We start from the raw sequence: 19,872 nt of genomic DNA on the forward strand, positions 1-19,872 counted from the left end.
TAAGAAGTTGGTACTATTTTCCCAACTGGGGAAACGATAGCACAGAGAGGTTAAGTAACTTTCCCAAGGTCGCACAGCTACTGATAACGTCCTCATTGTCTCCAGGCTGAAAACAAAGTCCGAGAACGTCTCGTAAGTCTCTTCAGATCTCTTTTTGTCTCTGCCGCTTGCAGGGACCCCATCTCCCACTACTCCCTTGGACCCACGCTGCAAACTGCAGCCATACTGAGCTGTTTACGGTTCCAGAGTCCTCACGCTCTCTGACCTCTTCCTGCTATTGCTCGTGCTGTTCTCTCTGCCCGGAGTCCCAGCTTTGCCCACTAGCCTTCTCCCTTTTCTTCTTCCTATGAACATGGTACACACCTCTCCACCTTCATCAGTTATTTTTTTGCACTTGTCTACTGGCCTGCCGGTTCTGCTGAGAACTCCTTGACAGTAATGAAGTGATCCTGCTAGGGAACTCCAGAACAGGGTCCGGCACTCTGTCGGCTCCAGAAAATGTGAATGAGTGAACGCTTACTGCTGTGAGTGAGGACCACTCTCCACAAACAGATGCAAGTGGAGGAGACAGGGCCCGGCTTCAATCGCTTCTACCACCCGGGAGCTACGCTCCGAGAACGCTCGGAGGTCGCTCGTAGGCGACCTGCGCTCCGGCAGGGGCCCTCGGGGGCTTTCGGCAGCGGGCGGGCGGGTGGGGGCAGGGCGCGGGCGCGGACACACCCCCCGCACCCTCCCCGGCGCCCGGCAGGGGGCGCCGCCCCGCTGGCCCACGCCCCGCCGCGCTCCGGGCAGGCTCCCTCGCGCAGGCGCGCTGCCGCGGGCGGAGGATCCGGGCCCCGCTTCCTCTCGCCAGGCCTGCGAGCTTCCTCCCAGCGGAGCCTCGGGCGAGCGGAGCTTGGCTGCCGCCGCCGAGACCGCCGCCGCCCTCCGGCTCCCGCCCCGCCCCGTTCCCTGCCCGGGGGTCCCGCCGGGGTGGGGTCCGAGCGGGGCGACCGCCCGGCCGCTCCGCCGTCGGGGCCGTGCCCCGGCCAGCAGTGCCTCCCGCCGCAGCCAGCCTGTGACCGCCGGAGCCTCCGGGGCGTGGAGCTCGGGGAGTCCCCGCGGCCCCCGATCCAGCGTCCGGGGCAGCCGCCGGCAGCCGGCGCGACGTTCCTGAATCGGACCTGGGTGAAGGCGTTCGGAAGCGGAACTCCGCCGGGGCCGCGCCGGCTACATTGTTTCCTCCCCCCGCCCCCTCCCGCCCCCCGTCCCCGGCCTTTCTTCCCTCCCCGACCCAGGCCGCGCGGCCAGCCCCCCGCCTCTGCCCGGCCGTCCCCCCTCCCCCTCTTCACACCAGTACCTCTTTGTACTGCACCCTCCGGGGACCCCTGCGCCCCTCCCCTCCCCCCTGGCTGCATGGACCGTCCTGCAGGCCGCTGATGCTGCCCACGTCGAGGTGGCCCGGACGGCAGTACCCCGAGAGAGGTGAGTGCCTGCTCAGCAGGCCAGGGGGCGGCGGGGTGTGCGAGTGCTTGCCTCGGGCGGAGGTCGCAAGTCCCGCTTCTGTTGTTGCTTCCGTTGCAGCTGCCGTCGGTCCACTTCCATCCCCCACCGTCCTTACCCCGTCCTTCCTGGGTTCGAATTCTCCCGGGAGTCACTGTCAGCCCGACTAGGAGGGGAGTGCAGGAGGGCGGTACTGCCCTGTGAACCCCACAGACTTGTCTCAGGCCACCCCTACCCCATTTCCATTTTACCCCTGTGTGGGATCTGGTTGGAGCCTGGAGGAAGGGGGTCAGCATGGGCCAGGGCTCTGAAAATGGGCAGCTTGCCATTCCCTGCCCAGGGCCTCCCTGCAGGTTCCCCGGCCTGCTTGGTTCTGACCCCTCCCTCATTCCCCACCAAGGCCTTGCTGGCTCCAGGAAGCCCGGGGCCCAACCGCCTCACTTGAGCCTGCCAGAGATTGAGCTTGTCACCCTGAGCCTCCCAGGATACCAGGCTAAGCCAAGGAACCTCTGACCCTGGGGTGGAGAAACTGGGCAGGGCCTCTCTCCTGGGTGGTTGGAGGTGACACTGGGCATTAGGACCGTGCCCCCCATCTCCTGGCAGCTGGGTCAGCCCATTCTCCCAGGCTCCTCGGGGCCCAGGCCAGGTGTCAGGAAGGGGCGTGTCCAGCCACTGAGATCCTTGGAGCTCAGCTAGGGCTTCGCCTCCCCTCCCATTTTGTAGACCAGGGAACTGAGGCTCAGAGGGGGAAGCTGCTGCCGCTGGCAGTTAGGCCTATCTATCCTTCATCCCCCACTCTGCAGAACTGCACTGCTGTGGGTAGAGAGAGAAACCAGGAAGGCATCTTCACCCACCAGGGACACGGACCACCAGCCTGGCCCAAGGGACCTTGTGGGGTGAGCATGTGCTCCCCTACAGAGGGCTGGAGACGAGGAAGAGGGCTTCCGGGTCCAGCTCTGCCTGCACCAGGGCGCAGGCAGCATCAGCCTGCCCGTGGGGTTTCCCCGGGTGCCTGAGGCTGGGTCCCACTGATAGGAGATGTGGTGAGTGGGCGGGGGGGGCACTCCTGTGGTGTGGCCGTGGCACTGAGTTGATACAGCCTGGTGCTCAGTCCTGATCCAGCCCTCCGTACTTTTGGACCAGCTGACATAGGAGCAGCCAAGTTCAGAACATGAATGGGATCCAGATGAGGAAGATGAGAGCCCTGTTTCTACAGGGAGCATCCTACTGCCTTGGCCTAGGAGCATTGTCAGAGTGGGGACACCCAGTGGGCCTGTTCCAAGCTCACCACACCACAGTGGCCCAGTGTCTTTCTTGGTGGGGCCCCAGCAAGAGCAGGGTGAAGGCAATGGGGGGAGGCTGGAGTGTGGCAGGGTGATTTTCCTTCCTGGAGGGTGGGAGCTCCCTAGAGGATGCTGAGCTGGTCTGGGCCCCCTCGGGGCTGCTGGCAGTTTTGTCCTGCTCAGGCTTCTGCCCTTGAATTTGAGTTTTTTCCGGTTGCCTTGACATGCACAGTGAAGGGGACCCAGATGCAGCAGGCCCGTAAGGCTCCCCTACCCCGCCCCCACCCAGCCCTGACTTCCTTTCCAGCCTGAGCTGCCGGGGCTGAGGCCTAACGTGGTTAGGTGCTTTTATGCCAACTGTGAGCTATTCAGGTGCAGCCCGGGGTCCCCAGGCCTTTGTGAGAATGTGCCTGGGCTTCAGGCTAGCGTGTGTGCAGGGATATATTTTATCTGGCAAGGTTGGTGCCTTCCTCCCTCTCTGAAGTGGCTAATCGTTGTTGGGTTGGGGGCAAGGAAGGACCAAAGACGGGCCCCAGCGCCCTACAGGGCTTGCCAGGCCCCCAAGAGGCTGAGCCGCATGGAGCAGCCCCGAGCACAGGCAGGCACTGAGGCCCTGGACCCACAGGATGGCACAGCTGACCCAGCAAGCCACCACGTGTCCTGACAGGCCAGGATGGCCTGGGTCCAGTTCCGGGCTCTGTCTTTTGAGGTACTTTGGAGCCTTGGCACCAGTCCCCTGGGAAAGGGAAGGTAGAGAGAGATCCTCACATGTTCCACACGGCTGCCCCGTATCGAAAAGGCCGTCCCAGGTAGAAGGTGTCCAAAACAGCAGGGCCGGAGCCAAGGGGCAGGTCGGTCCCAGGGAAGCAGACCTGAGCTTATAAGAAAACTACATATGTATTTGTTCTTTTAGTGTGGAAATAACAAAACAGCACTACAGAATATTTAGAAAACAAAACAAAAATCACCCATTATTGCTCTGCTGGCACAGTGACTGTCAGCATTTTGGAGTTTTCTGCCAGTCTTTTCCCGATTTTTTCCTTCCTCACTGCTGTCATTTGAGTATATATGCCATGACACTTCTTTTTCATTTAATACTATGCCTATGGGCATTTTCTCATGTTACTACAAGGTCTGTGTAACTTTGCCTCTAAAAAGCTACAAAATACTCGAAATAGCTCTGCCACAGCAGTGTCACTCAAACCCTCTTACTGAGTGTGTACATTGCTGTTTCCCACCTGTCGCTGTTGTAGTTGTTGTTACTGTAGGCCCCCAAAGCAGCCAGGGGGCACCCAACCGACATGGTTCCAAGGCCCAGCTATGCCATTTAGGCCACCATGGAGGAACCACGGACAGGTCACCCTCTGAGCCAGAGTTCCTTTAGGTGCACAATGGGGACAGTGATACCTGTTTCAGAGGGGGGTGTAAGAACAGTGTGAACCAACCAAACAAGGTGTTAGAATGTGCCTGGCACACCCCCTGGCTTCCAGCAGGCATCTTGTAAGGAGAGGGTGGCATTGTTGACGGAGTTCCTAGCCCTGGCTGCCTTAGCATTTGGAGGATGCCTGGCTGGGCTGACTGACAGCTCCCCCAGCAGAGGAAGGACTAGTCTCTACCCAGTGAGCCCTTCTGGAACCCTCTGTCCCTGAGGTTCTAGGCTGTGCTGGCCAGTGCTCTGTCCTGACTTCCTTCCTGTACCCCCCACCCCCAGAACCTGACAGCACCCATCCCCTTTCTCTTCTCCCTGCACCAGAGCCAAGTACACAGGGACTCTTCCCTGAGATCCTGGCTGCCTCCTGCCACCCATCTTCAGCCACTTCTTAGGCCAGCTCTGCATTTCCCTGGTGGAGATAAGAGTTTATTTTATCTGGGAAAATTGAGACTTGGCCCCAGGACCACATGCCAGCCTCATCTTACCGCCCTTTCCCAGTGGCAGGGAGAGAAGAAAGCAGAGGGCTGGGCTTGAGGGCTGGATTCTACAGCCTCCTAACTGGGCATAGGAAGGGAACATAGATGGCTCACAGATCACTGGGGGAGTCTTGTGTTAGCACCCTCCTCTTCAGCAGGTGTCCCCCAGGCCTCACCTAAGTCCTGAGTATGTGGTAGAACAGCCCTTGCTTCCTCTTGTACTGCTTGCTTCTGTGGAGACCAGAGTAACTGGGGGTGCCTTCCTGGGGCCACCAAACCAGTCTCAACTTGGCACTCCCAGGGCCTAAGGGACCACAGCCCCAGATGACCTTAGGGTGGCCCAGGACTGAGGTGGGGGTCCTCCCCCTGGTGGCCCGTTCAAAGCAGAGGTCCCTCAGGCACATGACCTCAGCCTCTGGCTGCCAGACCTTTGCTGGTGCAGCGCCTCCCTCCGCCCTGGCCTTGGTGCAGGGGAAGTGGGCATGACCGCTGCCCTCCTGTCCCACAGCTTGGGCCGGGATGAGGTCATAGGGTGGGGTCCCCTCCAAGATGCTGGCCTGGCTGGGGCAAGCTCTTTGGGTGTCTCTCAGTCCCCCTGCTTGGTTGGGGACAGGATGGGTGGAGGAGCAGGCTGCTCCCCATGCCAGGCCGGGAGCACTGCCTCCCTCCCTCCTCTCCTCCGGGTCCCTTCATCCAAGTGCTGGAAATAGAACCCGCTAAGTAATGATTAAAGTCAAATTCAGACCTAAAAATAAAGAGCTGGTGAAGGAAGAGCTGGTGTGCTCCCTGCGTGGCTGAGGGGAGACGTGAGCAGGGCGAGGCTCACCTCAGGGGGATGGCCACTGCTCCCCCGAGAGGCTGAAGCCCGCCAGGGGATCGGGAGTACTCGGTCGTGGGGGGGTGTCTTGTTTTTCAGGCATCATGCAGCCTGCACCCATTGGAGGCAGACTGGCAGGACCAGGGAGAGAGTCCCATTTTTCCCATGGGGAAACTGAGGCCCTGAAGGGAGAAGTGCTTTGTCCAGTGACTGCCCGGAAGCTCCCCTTGGCAGGCCTCCAAGGAACTGAGGGCCCCACACAGCCCAGCTCACCCTTTCTGCCAGCTCAGTTTCTCTTCCTGGTTTTGAGGTACTGTGATGAGGTTAGCTTCTCGTCACACACTAGCTGTGTGTGCCTCAGTGGGGCCGAGCCTCCAACCACAGCTTCCCTCCCCCGCCCCTTCTGTGGTCTGGGCCCATGGTCGCAGCAGCCAGCAGAAGAGAGGCTGCCTGGTGTCCCCTGCCTATCCTGCTCTCTGCACTTGGAAGCCTCGCGGATGCGTGAAGATGTGGGTGTCACCCGACTCCTGCCCACCCTGGCTGCTGCTTCTCAGCACCTCCTAGCCCAGCACCTGGTCTTACCCAGGCCCCAGGACCTTCAGCCTATGCTATGCTGCCCACCCTCCAGGGAGGTCGGAGGGGAGAATGAAGAAGGAACCCTGAGAGCTCCCTGTTGGCCAGTAGAGGAGACCAGACGCAGAAGGGAGTCAAGCAGGGGAGGCCTGTGGTTCCAGTTTCCTGGCAGGGCTGGTGGGAGCTTAGAAACTAGGGTTCTGCAGAGGCTGGAATAGCCAGGAGGTCTTCCTGGAGGAGACGGGCCATGAAAATCAAAACACATTTGAGGAAGAGTCAGGGTAGCAGCTGAGGCCCTTGCTGGGAGCGTCTGCCCTCTGTAGGGCTGCTGGCTTGCCTAGCTGCTGTGTGGCCCTGGAAAAACTTTTGGCCTCTCTGTGCAAGGCAGGGTATTGCAGATGAGTGGAGATGGGCACAGATGTAATCTCTGCTTCCTAGAGCAGGAGGGCCAGGCTCTGGGCAGACGGCCCCTCGGCCCCCTCTCTTACCCATCTCTCCATTTTCAGTGTCATCTGTCCTGCCTAATGAAAGGTTGGAGGTTTTTCTCTGATCACGTTTAAACAAATCAGAGCTCAAATCCCTACTCTAACCCTTGTCAGCCTGGTTCCTTCTCTGTCAAGCAGAGCTCAGCAGTAAAACCTCATGGGGTTTTTTTGAGGATTAATGCAGTCTTGGGTCAGTAGGCTCTCTCATTTCACTGCTTTCATTTCTGTAGTCCGTCCTGCTCGGGGAGGGTGTTGGTAACCCCCTTCTCCCTCAGGTGTTTAGGAAGGCTGTCTGCCCTTTGCGTTAGGCACCCCCATAGCTTTACTTACTGAGCTGTGTATTCTGTGGGCCCCAGTTCTGACATGGAGAGACCAGGAACCTGGGGGGCAAAATTCTAGATAGCTTATGGGCCTCAGGGCCTTAGTCTCCCCATCCATATCATGGCTAGAAAACTTTGGGGTGAGGGACAAGGACACGCCATGATTTTTAAGGGTTTGTTTTAGGTCAGTGCCAAGAGGCTATATGCAAATATAGGCAAATAAAGATGCAAAGACCAAAGCCCCTGCTCAGAGGGGTGGGGAGAACCGAGGCCTGTGTTAGGGCCCTAGGGAGCTCAGAGTCCCCACTGGCCAGTGTATGTAGATAATTAGGCTCCTGAGCAGTAATTAAAAACCTTTCTGGGCCAGGAGTGTCAGCCTCAAGCCGCAGCAGTGCCTGGGGCAAGAGACTCCCCACTAGCCTCCTCTGACACCAGGCCCCACTTTCCCAAACCACTAGGTGAGATTTCTGGTCCCGTTGAGCCACTGGGCACAGGAAAAAGGCAGTGAGCTGCAGTAATTTGGTTTTTAATATTTTTCAGCTATTAAACTTGCCCCTACCCTTATGGCAGCGGTGCTGAAGGCCAAGGGAGCTCCGGGGTGGGTGTTGGGCAGCACATGCTGGAGCCACAGTGTGGGGCCATCCTGTGAGCCCTTTCCCAACCCTCAGGGAGGTTCAGGCATCTCCAAGGGTCTTGTGCCCAATTCTTCGGCAGCCTGACCCTGAGACTTCTGTGCAGCGGGGATGCTTAGGGCTCTGGGGCCACCTGCCTGGGTGAGTGGGAGCCCTCCAGTCCCCTGGCCTGGTGTGTGGCCAGGACTCTGTGATGCTGTCAGACGGGATGCCCTTCGCAGAACCAGAGGTGGGGCTGATTTTACTGCTGCCAAACCAGCCCAGCCGCTGGTGGTGCCCCACCCTCCTCAGGTGCACTGCCCTTTCAGAGGGGTGTGTTCCAAATCAGAAACTCAGTTCTATCTGTTCTGTGACCTGTCAGAACTTCCGCTGGTTTCAAAGCCTCTCTGGCCCTCATCCCAAGCCTTCCTCAGCCTTAATTAACTCCCTCCAAATCACAGTTGGGAGTCTGAATCATGGCCGGTCCAGCACACCGAGCAGCCTCCCTCCCAGTCGCTGCCACCTGAAATCCTCCCAGTTCCAGCTCCTGTCTTCTTTTCCCTGGAAGCCTTCCTGGGTTGGCCCTTTCTCGTGTCTGGTGCGGCATTAAGCACACCTGGCCGTGATTGACCACCTGGTAGCCAGCAGGACAGAAGCGGCCTACTTTGGATGAATGGAGTTCTTAGGGCCCCAAGGGCAGGACCTTGTGGGCTCTTTCCTCGTGTCCATCCCGGCTGCCCATGCATGGGGCTGGGCACACAGGGAGGCTACTGAAACACTGGCTCCAAGAATGAGAAGTAAGGTGGGCCTTCCTATTGTCCCTGGTGGCTGCCCCTGCCCCTGAGGCTCTGGCTGGGTCCTGTAGCAGGGCCTGAGTCCCTGGGGGCCACGGCTCTGAGTTCCCCCAGGTCTCTTGTGCACTTCCCTCTTCAGTGGGTATTTTTAGCTGGGTATAAACAGTTACTGAAGGCTCCCATGCCCCATTAGGCAGTGGAGTTTTAGTGAGGGGGCAGGGTGGGAGCCCCTTGACCTACTCTGACTCTCAGCATGTGCTCAGCTTTGGGGGTCTACAGCTGCCCCCAGGGCAGGGAAAAGAGCCCCGAGTGTCTGGGCTCCCAGTTCTCCCTCCCGCCTCTCTGCCAGCCTGGGCTACCAAGAAAGGCCTCCCTGAGGCTGCCGCCGCTGACCTCAGTACTTGGGCACAATGCCGGGCTTGTTCCTGGGACCCCAGCACAAGGACTGCTGGGAGCAAGAAGTCAAAGTGAGGCACTGACTTCACAAAGTTCTCCTGTCCCCTTGCCCCAGTGGTGTGGTGACAGCTGCTGTCCCTTTGGGGTTAAATACAGTCCCATCGGTTGTGGGACCTTGGTGTTGTACAGCCAGCCTGGCTTCCCCTTTCCTTTGTGGCTTCATTCATTCATTCAGCACTCATTTACTGAGCACCACTCTGGGCCCAAGCCAGTGCTGGGGACATGAGTCAGCCCCCAGGTCCCCTGCAGAGCTCCCAGGCCAGGGTCAGTGGGCCCTCCCTGGAGCTCAGGGGTGATGGAGAGGCCAGGGGCAGCCACGGCAGCTGAGCAGCCAAGGAGGGCTCCTGGCAGAGGTGATTTTCAGAAAGTTATTTTTCAATCTTATTTTTAGAGGGAAGGTAATAAATAGATGCATGTGGCTTTAAAAAATAAATAAATAAAACAGCAAATAAACAGTGAGAACTAAATTTCCCGTGAATCTAGTACTCACTTCCCATCCCAGAGGCAACCTCTGTTACCAGTTTCCTCTGTCTTTCAAAGATGATGTGTATATCTGAAGAGGTGATGAATTGTCTGTCCTCTGAAAACACACAACTTGTAATAGACCATAGATGATGCCCCCTGCCCTGTTTGTTTTCCTAGCCTTTCACTTTGAGTATTTCAACCCTACCAAAAAGCTGAAATAATAGTAACGAACACTCATATCTTTTACCCAGATTTACCAGTTCTTAGCATTTTGCCACATTTGCTTTACATCTTCTTTTATATATACAGACATAAATATGTGCGTGTAGTCATTGGTGTGGTAGTTGCAGGCCTCAAATCTTTCACCCCTAATACTTCACAGATTTCTTACATGATCACAGTAACATGATCACATGTATGAACATTAATTCCATGATACTATCTAACATTTCTGTTTGCCCAGTTGTCCCCAAATGATTTTCATAGCCACTGTTTTTCCCCTCAGATCCAGAATCCTGTTCTCTCATTAAATCTTGTCGTGTTTCTCACCCCCTTCCCCTGCTCCCTGCAGCTTTATAATTGACAAATAACCTGTGAGTTTAAGATGTACAACATGATTATGGGGTACATGTGTATTGCAAAATGATTACCACAATAAGGTTAGTTAGCACATCCTCCACCTCACGTCTTGACCATTTTGTTGCTGTGTCGTGTTACTTTACTATCCTGTTTAACCTAGAACATTCCCCGGCCTTGTGTTTGTTGGTTTTGTCTCTTACGATTGACCTGCAGGGTCCAGGCCGGTTGTTTGGGCCTATCTGATGGCAGCTTTCTGACTGGAGTCAGGTCAAACAGTCCTGCAGGAATACTGCCCGGAGGGTGCTGTGCCGTCCTCAGCATCATAGCAGGAGACCCTCCATGCCACTTCTCTCACTATTGGTGATGCTTGATTCGATCACTTGGTTAATGGCGCTTCTGCCAGGTCTCTGTATTGTGGAGGTGCTTTTTCTTCTCTCTGATGAAGCTATGGGAATACTTGGAAGCCGTGTCACTGTCTCATTCCCCCAGCAGCTTTTCCTTCAGCAACTTGAGCTGGCTTTTTGCCATTTATTCATTCTCTATCATGGGGAGGTGGAGGGTTGCTCCATATTGGTGCAGAGGTCTTTTATCTGGAGCTGTGTTGTACCCTTTTAGGGCTATCTGGCCATTAATTTACTTTGTCCCTTATTGATGGACATGAACGTTGACAAGATGCCATCTGTGGACAGAAAACACTTGTGTGTTCTGGGAGGAGGGGAAGCCCTTTAGTCCAGGAAGAGAAGGGGGAACATGCCAGGCCCCATGCCAGAAACTTCCAAGTCCAGGGTCTCATTCTACTCTCTCCACAGCCTGCTTGCAGGGGAGCCCTGTCCCCACTTTTTAGGATGAAGGTTTTATGCCTCTATAGTGTCTTGCTACTATAAAGAGACTGTCCCACTGCATGTTTTTAGGCATGTATGCAACAGAATGATTGCTTAGCTGCACCCCAAAGACTGAGTGGGAGTTCCTTGGGTAGAGAAAGGAACAGGAATGGAGGGACATGCAACTCCAGTCCCCAGAGCAGCTCTGGGAGCTGTGGGGTTATCACCAACCCATTGTACGGGTGGGAAACCGGTCCCCAAAGTCTGCCAGTAGAAAAAGGAGAGGTTAGCTCCTCCCTCCTGTTTGCAGATTCGCTGCCTTTGGTGGTCACAGCCAGCCCAGCCCCTTGAGGCCCACCCAGAGCCCTCCTGCCTTCCTTGCCCCTTTGTCCGAGCACTTACTCTCTACTCCCTTGCATGCAAGTGTGGTCCCAGCCCACCGGCAGCTCCTGGGGCACAGTGCAGGCATGTAAGGCCATGGGTGCTCGGGCGTGTGACACCTGAGCCAGGCAGGATGCTCACTGACGTGTAAACCTTAGACAAGGCCACCTTGCCTCTTGGCCTCACTCAGGGTCCTCATCTGTAAAACAGGGATAATTACAGCCTCTCAGTGGAAGGGCTTGATGAGCCGTGTGTGCCCAGTACAGGGCCTGACACAGAATAAGTGCTCAGAAAACAGGGCCTGTTATTATTTTTATTATTATCATCAAGTCCGTTGGAGAGGCGGCCGCAGCAGCTGCAGCCAGGAAGGGAGCGTTTGCAGACTGACAGTGGGGAGGGTGACTAATGGTGCCGCGGCCTCCACACCCGCCCGCAGTGGCTGCGAGGTCTGGGAGGGAGGGGGGAGCTTGGGCATGTGGAGAGCCAGCAGAGCCCCTGTTGAGAAGGGCCTGAAGTTGGGGGTCTAGCCAGCCTCAGTGGGACCCTAATTCAAGTTCTTAACTAGATGTGTGACTTCGCACAAGTCATTGAGCCTCATGAGCCTCAGTTTCTGCTTGTAAAAAATGAGGGTAGGAAGAGCTCTGTACACAGCACGTGGCCCACGGGGGCCCGGGGCGGGGAGGGGGGGCAGTTCCTGTACTTGGCTTAGTTGAGTGAATCTGCCAGGGGTTGGGGGAGTCCTGGCTCCTCCTCCTTGGGCCCAGTCTCCCTGCCTAGATGGCAGAGGTTGACGAGCTGCCCTCTGCAGACAGGAAACACTGTGTGTTCTGGGAGGAGGGGAGGCCCTGTAGTCCAAGGAGAGGAGGAGGGCATGCCAAGGCCCTGTGCCAGAAACTGCCAAGTCCAGGGTCTCATTTTACTCCCTCCACAGCCTGCTGCAGGGGAGTCCTGTCCCTGCTTTTTAGGCTGAGAATTCTAAGCCTCAGAAGGGTTGAGCCCCATTCCCCAAGTCCTACGCTCAGAAGAGCTGGGTCTGCCTGACTCGAACCAGCGTAAGGTCTGGAAAATGGTGCTGCTTTCTGGCTCTGGTCTCCCAGGTTCCTCTGCTCTCCAAGGCCACGGCTACCTTGCCAAGGCCTCCATGTCCAGAAGCGAACCTTGGTTTCTCACATTAGCTTTTGAAGCCCCTGCCACCCAACAGGGTTCATGCTGGGCGGCCTCCCTGCAAACCGTCCCCTGGAGCAGACGGACGGGGTGCTCAGATAGCCGGGGTCTGTTTCCTACCCTCCCTCGCCGCAGGCGTCTAGCCAGGCCTGGTTCTCACGGCTGTAGGTCTCAGCCCGACGCCTTTGCTCAGACTGTCGCACCAACCTGGGCTGCTGCCTCTAGCCTGCCCTCTGCCTTTCTGAGCCCTCCAGTATTCAAGGCTCGGCACCAACGCCCCTCCTCCAGGAAGCCCACCTGAGCTCTGCAGCTCTTGCTCTCCTTACGCCCCCGGGCACTCGCACTGAGATGTCTCCTCCTCCTGCCTAGCTGGGGTAGGTAGTATGTTTGTGAACTCAGCCCAGCTTCCAGACCTTGTCCATCCTGTCAGATGAGCCTGGGAACAAGATGCCTGGAGGTTTTCTTCTAATGTACTGTGACCGTGGAGAAGTCACTGGCCCTGCCTAAGCCTTGATTGTCTCAATTTCCTAATCTGTTAAGAACAAACAAACAAACAAACAAACGTAGCCCCCACCCCCTGCCTCCCGAAAACAGGTACCCAGAGGCTCTGGGGTGTGTTTGGGAGGATGATGGTGGCAGGGAGTTCTGAGCTGGGGCCACAGAGTACGTGTGCACAGGACAGGGTGACTCGCTCTTAGGGCGTCGGGTTGCCTGGAGTACCTTTTCGTGAGGGGCCAACTTTATTGAAGTAAACATGCCCCTAATGTACGGCAATCGTGTGGATACAGCTCAGTGAATTGCCAGGGTGAACCTTCCCACCGCCTGGGCTTGGACAGGCCATGTGACCAGCGCCTGGAGGCCCCCCTCGAGGCCATTCTGCTCACTGCCCCCTCCAAGGGCCGTCACCGCGGCCCATCATGGGTTTGGCCAGAGTTTGAAGTTTAGATGTGGAATCACATGGCACATGCTCTTCTGTCTGGCTTCTTGGTTGACGTGTTTAGAACCCATCATTGTTCTTTCATAGCCGTAGTTCATTCGTGTTCGCTGTGTGCATGTATTCCATTCCTTGCGCAGACCGCAGCTCATCCGCCCTCCTCTGGGCGGGCATCTGGGCTCTACAGCGTGCGCTCATGCCTGTCTCGGTGGGCACCTGCCTGGTTTCCTCTTGGGTGTGTGCCTGGAATTGGGATGACTGGGCCATTAGGTTGGTGTACATTTGGCTTTAGAGATAATTACCTGGGCTAGTGTTTATAGGTAAAGGTGCCAAGAGGCCCTTGGAGGACAAGTGACTTTCCCAAGTCACATACCACCTTCCCCAGGTGGACAGTGCCAACAGCTGGGCTCGCTTTCCCCACAGACGATGTAGCTAACACTTGGTCTTGGGGCTGGCATGGTGGGCGGCACTGGTGCTACTCAGCCTCCAAGCCTCCTTTGCCTCTGTTGGCCGTTCTGTTAGGCTGTAAGGCCCTTATGGGCTTAGGGTTGGTGGACCCCTGTGTCCCTGGGGGTTCTGCGGCGCTCACACTCCCGCCTCCTTCCCATCCAGTGCCCTCAGCGTGACGAGACTGGAGATGATGGCCTTCGCCCCAAGTACCAGCTCTGGCAGCCTTTGGCACCTGTTCACATTGCTGTGGGGAAGGAGTGGGAGCTCAGTGGGAAGCCATCTCACACCCCTCCTCCATGTGCCCCTTCTCCCTGTAGCTCTCATGGTACCAGGTGATAAGTGGGCTTTCCTGTGACCCGGGAACGCCAGATCTTCTGAGAAGATGTCAGCAGTACAGGTACTGCAGTGGGGGCAGGGGTCCTCAGTAGTTGGGTGTCCCACCACTTCCAGGTGGTAAAAGAAGGGAGACAATGAGGGCTCAGATTGATCTGTTCCCCTTTCTCCCAGCCCCGGCTTTCAACAAGGTATAACTCTAGGGTATACTGTCAGGTACAGGGCCCTCAAGACAGGGGCACAGGTCTGGGGGCAATGGGAGAATCTCAGCTGGAAGGATGCAGATCCTCAGGGGAGAAGTACATCACTGAGGCCAGCCAAGAGGCTGTGACCGAGGGCGTGTGGGCAGATGTGTGGAGAGAAGCCCCAGGCCGCACCCACCCACTTGTCACCTGCCCTGCAGGCCGCCTGGCCATCCGGTACAGAATGCATTGCCAAGTACAACTTCCACGGCACTGCCGAGCAGGACCTCCCCTTCTGCAAAGGAGACGTGCTCACCATTGTGGCCGTCACCAAGGTAACCGGGGACCTCGCGTGCGCCCTCACCCTCTCCCACCTCTGGGCATTCCCTCTGGGTCCTGGTTCCCCTGCAGAGCAGGGTGGACCTGAGACTGTGTCTGGGATGCCCTCTCCTCAGGACCCCAACTGGTACAAAGCCAAGAACAAGGTGGGCCGTGAGGGCATCATCCCAGCCAACTATGTCCAGAAGCGAGAGGGTGTGAAAGCAGGCACGAAACTCAGCCTCATGCCGTGAGTACCACTGAGGAAGGGTCGGGATCTCCCAGTCTGGTGGGGAGGATGAGGATCCCCAGTTTCCTGAGAAGAGGGTTGGAGGAAAACAGGATGGTGTGAGTAAGGAGCTAGAACGTCCGTGAGGGCTTCCAGAGATGGGGGAAGAGCACAGGTGCTGGACCTCGGCGGGGAGCAGGAGATGAGGTCCCAGTGCCTGCCTGAGCCGGTGGGAACTGTGGAGGGTCCCGACCAGAAGGAGGGCCTGCAGGAAGTGGAGCCTGGCAGATGGACGAGGAGGCTGGCGGGGGCTCTGGGGTCAGTACCCTTGGGCCCTCGTGACCTCTGGCCTGGCCTCCCACTAGCTGGTTCCATGGCAAGATCACGCGGGAGCAGGCGGAACGGCTTCTGTGCCCTCCAGAGACGGGCCTGTTCCTGGTCCGGGAGAGCACCAACTACCCCGGGGACTACACGCTGTGCGTGAGCTGCGACGGCAAGGTGGAGCACTACCGCATCATGTACCATGCCAGTAAACTCAGCATTGATGAGGAGGTGTACTTCGAGAACCTCATGCAGCTGGTGGAGGTGAGCCGGAGCACCCGGCAGGCCTGGAGTCTGGCTGGGGGACCCCTGGCGTGGCGTGTAGCCTCTGCAGGCCCGTGTTTTCTCACGCCTCGATAGAGCATCTGCTACATGCCAGGGCTGATCTCTGATCCCATGATGCCATCACAGGGAAGGCGGCATTATCCCCATTTCATAGACCAGGAAAGGAAGGTTCAGCGCAGTTAGGGGACCTAGGTGCCTCAGGTCACACAGCTATAAATTGGAGGTGCCAGGACTAGAATCTGAGTCTTTCTGATCCAGAACTCGCTTCCTCCAGCCGCTCACAGAGCTGCATGCACAGGAGCGTGTGTGCACAAGCATATCCTCACGAGCTACACCTTGATGGCCAGTTCCCCAGGCTCTTGCACCTGTGTGGATGTGCCCAGACACATGTCCCTGCGGCTCCGGGAGCCAGCTCTGCCAGCCCTGGCCAGGCCGAGCCTGGCATCCGGGAGTCCCCAGCAGCCTCCCAGGGCCTCCTGCACTCTCTGCTCCTTCCCCCTGATGGCCTGGCCTGGCCTGCAGCTGCGGAGGGTCCTGGCTAGAGAGGCTGGTGTTTGGACTGAGCCAGGGCTTGCACTCCTCCCTCAGGATACTGGTGAGGCCCAGAGTCGCAGCAAAACCGCAGTATCTCCAGCACCTGGCTGTGGGGTAGCATGGGAAATGCGCCACATGTCTGAGTCTGGGGCCTCCCTAGCCCTACCCCTGCAGGAAATGGGGGGCCCTCCCAACCCAGAGCCACTCCTGGCTGGGTGGGACCGGCCTCTGCCACCCTCTTGTGGTCAGATGTAGGCAGTGCATGTGGGCAGCCATCGGGCGCGGGGGGCGGGGGTAGGGGGCTGGCTCGCCCTGAGCACCTGCCCCGCCCTCCACAGCACTACACGTCGGATGCAGACGGGCTCTGCACGCGCCTGATCAAGCCCAAGGTCATGGAGGGCACGGTGGCAGCCCAGGATGAGTTCTTCCGCAGTGAGTGGCGCCTCCACCCCCAGTCCTCGCTTGCCTGTCCGCCTCCCACCCTGACTTCCCGGCACTGCCCCCATCCCAGAGAATCCGGGGACCCCCAGGGACCTGCACACGCTGTGTGGCCCTCTCCGTCTCTGCTGTGCTCCCTGCTCTGGCGGCAGTGCTCCCCACTAACCACCCCCCGCCCTAGGTGGCTGGGCCCTGAACATGAAGGACCTGAAGCTGCTGCAGACCATTGGGAAGGGGGAGTTCGGAGGTGAGCGGGGGGCGCTGGGAACCCTGGGAGGGCCTGAGGGACCGTGGGGAGTCCTGGGAACGACCCCAGCTCTCTTCCCCCAGATGTGATGCTGGGCGATTACCGAGGGAACAAAGTCGCTGTCAAGTGCATTAAGAATGATGCCACTGCCCAGGCCTTCCTGGCTGAAGCCTCAGTCATGACGTGAGTCAGGGCACCTCGGGCACCTGGAGGTGATGGGAAGGCTCGGCAGGCTCTGACCACCCTCTCCTGCCCTAGGCAACTTCGGCATAGCAACCTGGTGCAGCTTCTGGGCGTGATCTTGGAGGAGAAAGGCGGGCTGTACATCGTCACCGAGTACATGGCCAAGGTGTGTGGCAGCCCTGAGAGCAGCCCCCAGCCTGGAGCCCACCTCAGGCCTTAGGCTGTGCGGCTGCTCGGGCCCCTGGGCCTCGGGCGCCCGCCCCCTCGGCCTGCTCTCTCCGGCTGAGCTCTGAGGTCCAGGCTCAGCATCCGTCCCGGCTCACCAGTCACTCACTGTGCTCTTAGTTGTGTCCCCTCTCCAGGCCTCAGTTTCCTCATCTGTGAAGCAGAGATAATAACAAAGCTTACCCCGAGATTTATGAGAATTAAGAGATAATGCTTGAAAATTGCTGTGTGTAGTCCAGCACGTAGGATATAATGCTCATTCAGAAGTGGTGCTCCGTGCCTTCCTTCTCACGCCTCCCTTGAGTGTCCCCTTTACCCGGCCCCAGGTCTACTGTTCCCAAGGGCTGGAGGGCAAGTCTGACCCGTGGGGCCGGTTGGTCTGTCTGTCCTGCCCCAGGGGAGCCTGGTGGACTATCTGCGGTCACGGGGTCGATCAGTGCTGGGTGGAGACTGTCTCCTCAAGTTCTCACTGTGAGTGAAGCGTTCCCTGGTGATGGGGGTGGGGGGTACCTGCTGTGGGGGCCCTGTCTGAGGGGACATGTGGCTGCCTCGCCCCCCAGAGACGTCTGTGAAGCCATGGAGTACCTGGAAAGCAACAACTTTGTGCACCGGGACCTGGCTGCCCGCAATGTGCTGGTGTCTGAGGACAATGTGGCCAAGGTCAGCGACTTCGGCCTCACCAAGGAGGCCTCCTGCACCCAGGACACGGGCAAGCTGCCAGTCAAGTGGACAGCCCCTGAGGCCCTGAGAGAGAAGGTGGGGTGGGCTTCTCCAGGGCCTGAGCAAAGGTGGATAGGGGTCGCAGGTCACTCCCACCCCCAAATTCCCAGAATCTGACACTGCTTCTCCCATCCACATGGCAGAAATTCTCCACCAAGTCTGACGTGTGGAGTTTTGGGATCCTTCTCTGGGAAATCTACTCCTTTGGGCGAGTGCCTTATCCAAGAATTGTGAGTGTGTGTGTTGGAACCAGGGCCTGAGGCTGAGGGTGGGGCTTGAAGCAAGGGCGGGTCGGCAAGGTAGGGGCCTCACTGGGCTCTGCCTCCCCGGTTGGAGGCCAGGAAGCTGCACACCTGCGCTGGGGACCTTCCAGGCCTCTTCCCAGCCCCAGGTCTGAAGAAGAGCTGCAGGGGAGCCCTGAGGAGGGATGCTGAGTGGGAGTCCCCTGGGGGTCAGGCCCCGCACCGATTCATACCACCCCCCTGCCCACAGCCCCTGAAGGACGTCGTCCCTCGGGTGGAGAAGGGCTACAAGATGGACGCCCCCGACGGCTGCCCACCCGCGGTCTATGAGGTCATGAAGAACTGCTGGCACCTGGACACCGCCATGCGGCCCTCCTTCCTGCAGCTCCGGGAGCAGCTCGAGCACATCAAAGCCCATGAGCTGCACCTGTGACCGCTGGCCTTCACCAGGCCCCGGGCCTGTGGGGACTCACCCTGGATGGATTGTGGACCTGGTGCCCCCGCTTGCTGGGCCCAACCTGAACTGAGCCCCGTGGGCCTCTTTCCTCTGTCCCAGCCTGCGCCCCTCTGGCCCCCCAGAGATCCCACCTAGGCCTTGTCTCTTCTCTCGTGGACCCGTCTGTGGGCTTTGGGGGCCCCACGAAGGGCCAAGCAGGAAGGAGGCTGGCGAGGGGGAGGCATTCGCCCCCTATCATGGCCAGGCTTCCTCTGGCCTCCCATCGCTCCCCTTCTTAGAGTTTTATTCCTTTCCCTTTTTGAGATTTTTTCCGTGTGTTTATTTTTTATTATTTTTCAAAATAAGGAGAAAGAAAGTACCCAGCAAATGGGCATTTTACAAGAAGTACGAATCTTATTTTTCCTCTCCTGTGCTGCCCACAAGGGTTGGGGAGACCAGGACCCTGTCTAGGGACTCGTCGTCCCGGCCCTGTTCCTTATTCCATGTTCCGTGTCCCGTGTCGCCTCGGTCGCCCTGTGTTTGTGCTTGACCATGTTGCACTGTTTGCATGCGCCCGAGGCAGACGTCTGTCAGGGGCTTGGAGTTCATGTGCCGCTGCCGCCCGCCCACCTGCCTTGTGGGATGGAATCGTAATAAACCACTCCATGAGGACAACGCTGCCTAGCCTCGGCGTTTCCCTCACCAGGCCTGCCTGTCCCACCCGGCCCCCATCCCTATGCCATCTTGTCCATCCCCCTGTCTCTGTGAGTGGGGCTGTGCTTGCCCTGTGAATGGGGTGGGGTGGGGAGCACGGCCGGGAGATGTAGCCGCCGCTTTGTGTCAGCTGCACGAGCGAGTGTCCTGTGTCTGCCTCCACCCAGCGTCCAGCTGTGGCCTAGGCGTGGCTCTGGGGCCGTCCCATCCACGGGGTAACGCCTGGGGGTCCCGGCTGCCTCTCCTGCCTGTTCAAGCCAGCAGCACAAGAAGGGCCAGGACTTAGTACGGGGAGGAAGCCAGGCCCGGCCACCTGGAGGCGGGGTTCCCCTGGCAGATGAGATAAACACCTACTTCAGAGAAGATGCCCTGGCGGGCGAGGGGCAGGGAGGCCCCGAGCTGCTGGCGGCTCCCAGCTCACCTAAGGGGTGGCAGCGCCGTGCAGCCCCGCGCCAGCATGAGCCCGCCCTGTACCCGGGGATGCAGAGGTGAGGGACCTTCGCCCCCTGCTCTTCGGTGGCACAAACGGAGGATGAGGACCAGCCGTGGGTTTTCCTTCCTCAGGCTCCTTAGGGGCAGTGGTCAGTGCGTGACCTCTGGGGTGGGGTGGAGTGGGGGGCGGCACTCACTCACACGGGCGGCTGGGGAGTCCGCGCGTCTGGCGGTGCCTCTGGCCCTTCCTGTCACAGCAACTGTGTCGGCTTCTCAGCCCAGTGTGGTCCGGCCGCCATTCTCCCCCCCTGGCCAGAGCAGCCGCCTCCACACTCCCCACAAGCCATCCTGTCTACACTGCCAAACTCATTTTTCTAAAAATGAAGCCATCCAACAACAAACATGTGAATACCTGCTGTGTGTAGGGCTAGGATTCAGCAGTGAGCAAAACAGACCCTGTGGAGTCCACAGTCGGGAAGACAATCAGGCAATTAGAAACAGGTGTGCTGT

The 19,872-nt window shown here is 58.4% G+C and overlaps 1 protein-coding gene across 1 annotated transcript; it reads left to right on the forward strand.

Annotated features, from left to right (window-relative positions):
* Positions 1 to 815: 815 nt before the first annotated feature.
* Positions 816 to 18,891, forward strand: CSK (C-terminal Src kinase). The gene is made up of 13 exons (XM_036907702.2): positions 816 to 1,464; positions 13,841 to 13,920; positions 14,260 to 14,373; positions 14,494 to 14,606; positions 14,951 to 15,170; positions 16,064 to 16,157; positions 16,345 to 16,410; positions 16,494 to 16,593; positions 16,669 to 16,759; positions 17,216 to 17,289; positions 17,379 to 17,574; positions 17,682 to 17,768; positions 18,031 to 18,891. Exons 2-13 carry the CDS (start codon positions 13,906 to 13,908, stop codon positions 18,211 to 18,213), a joined length of 1,353 nt encoding a protein of 450 aa, XP_036763597.1. The 5' UTR covers positions 816 to 1,464; positions 13,841 to 13,905; the 3' UTR covers positions 18,214 to 18,891.
* The last annotated feature ends 981 nt before the right edge of the window (positions 18,892 to 19,872 follow it).

Source organism: Manis pentadactyla, chromosome 11 (genome assembly GCF_030020395.1).
Source record: "Manis pentadactyla isolate mManPen7 chromosome 11, mManPen7.hap1, whole genome shotgun sequence".
Classification (NCBI taxonomy): Eukaryota; Metazoa; Chordata; class Mammalia; order Pholidota; family Manidae; genus Manis; species Manis pentadactyla.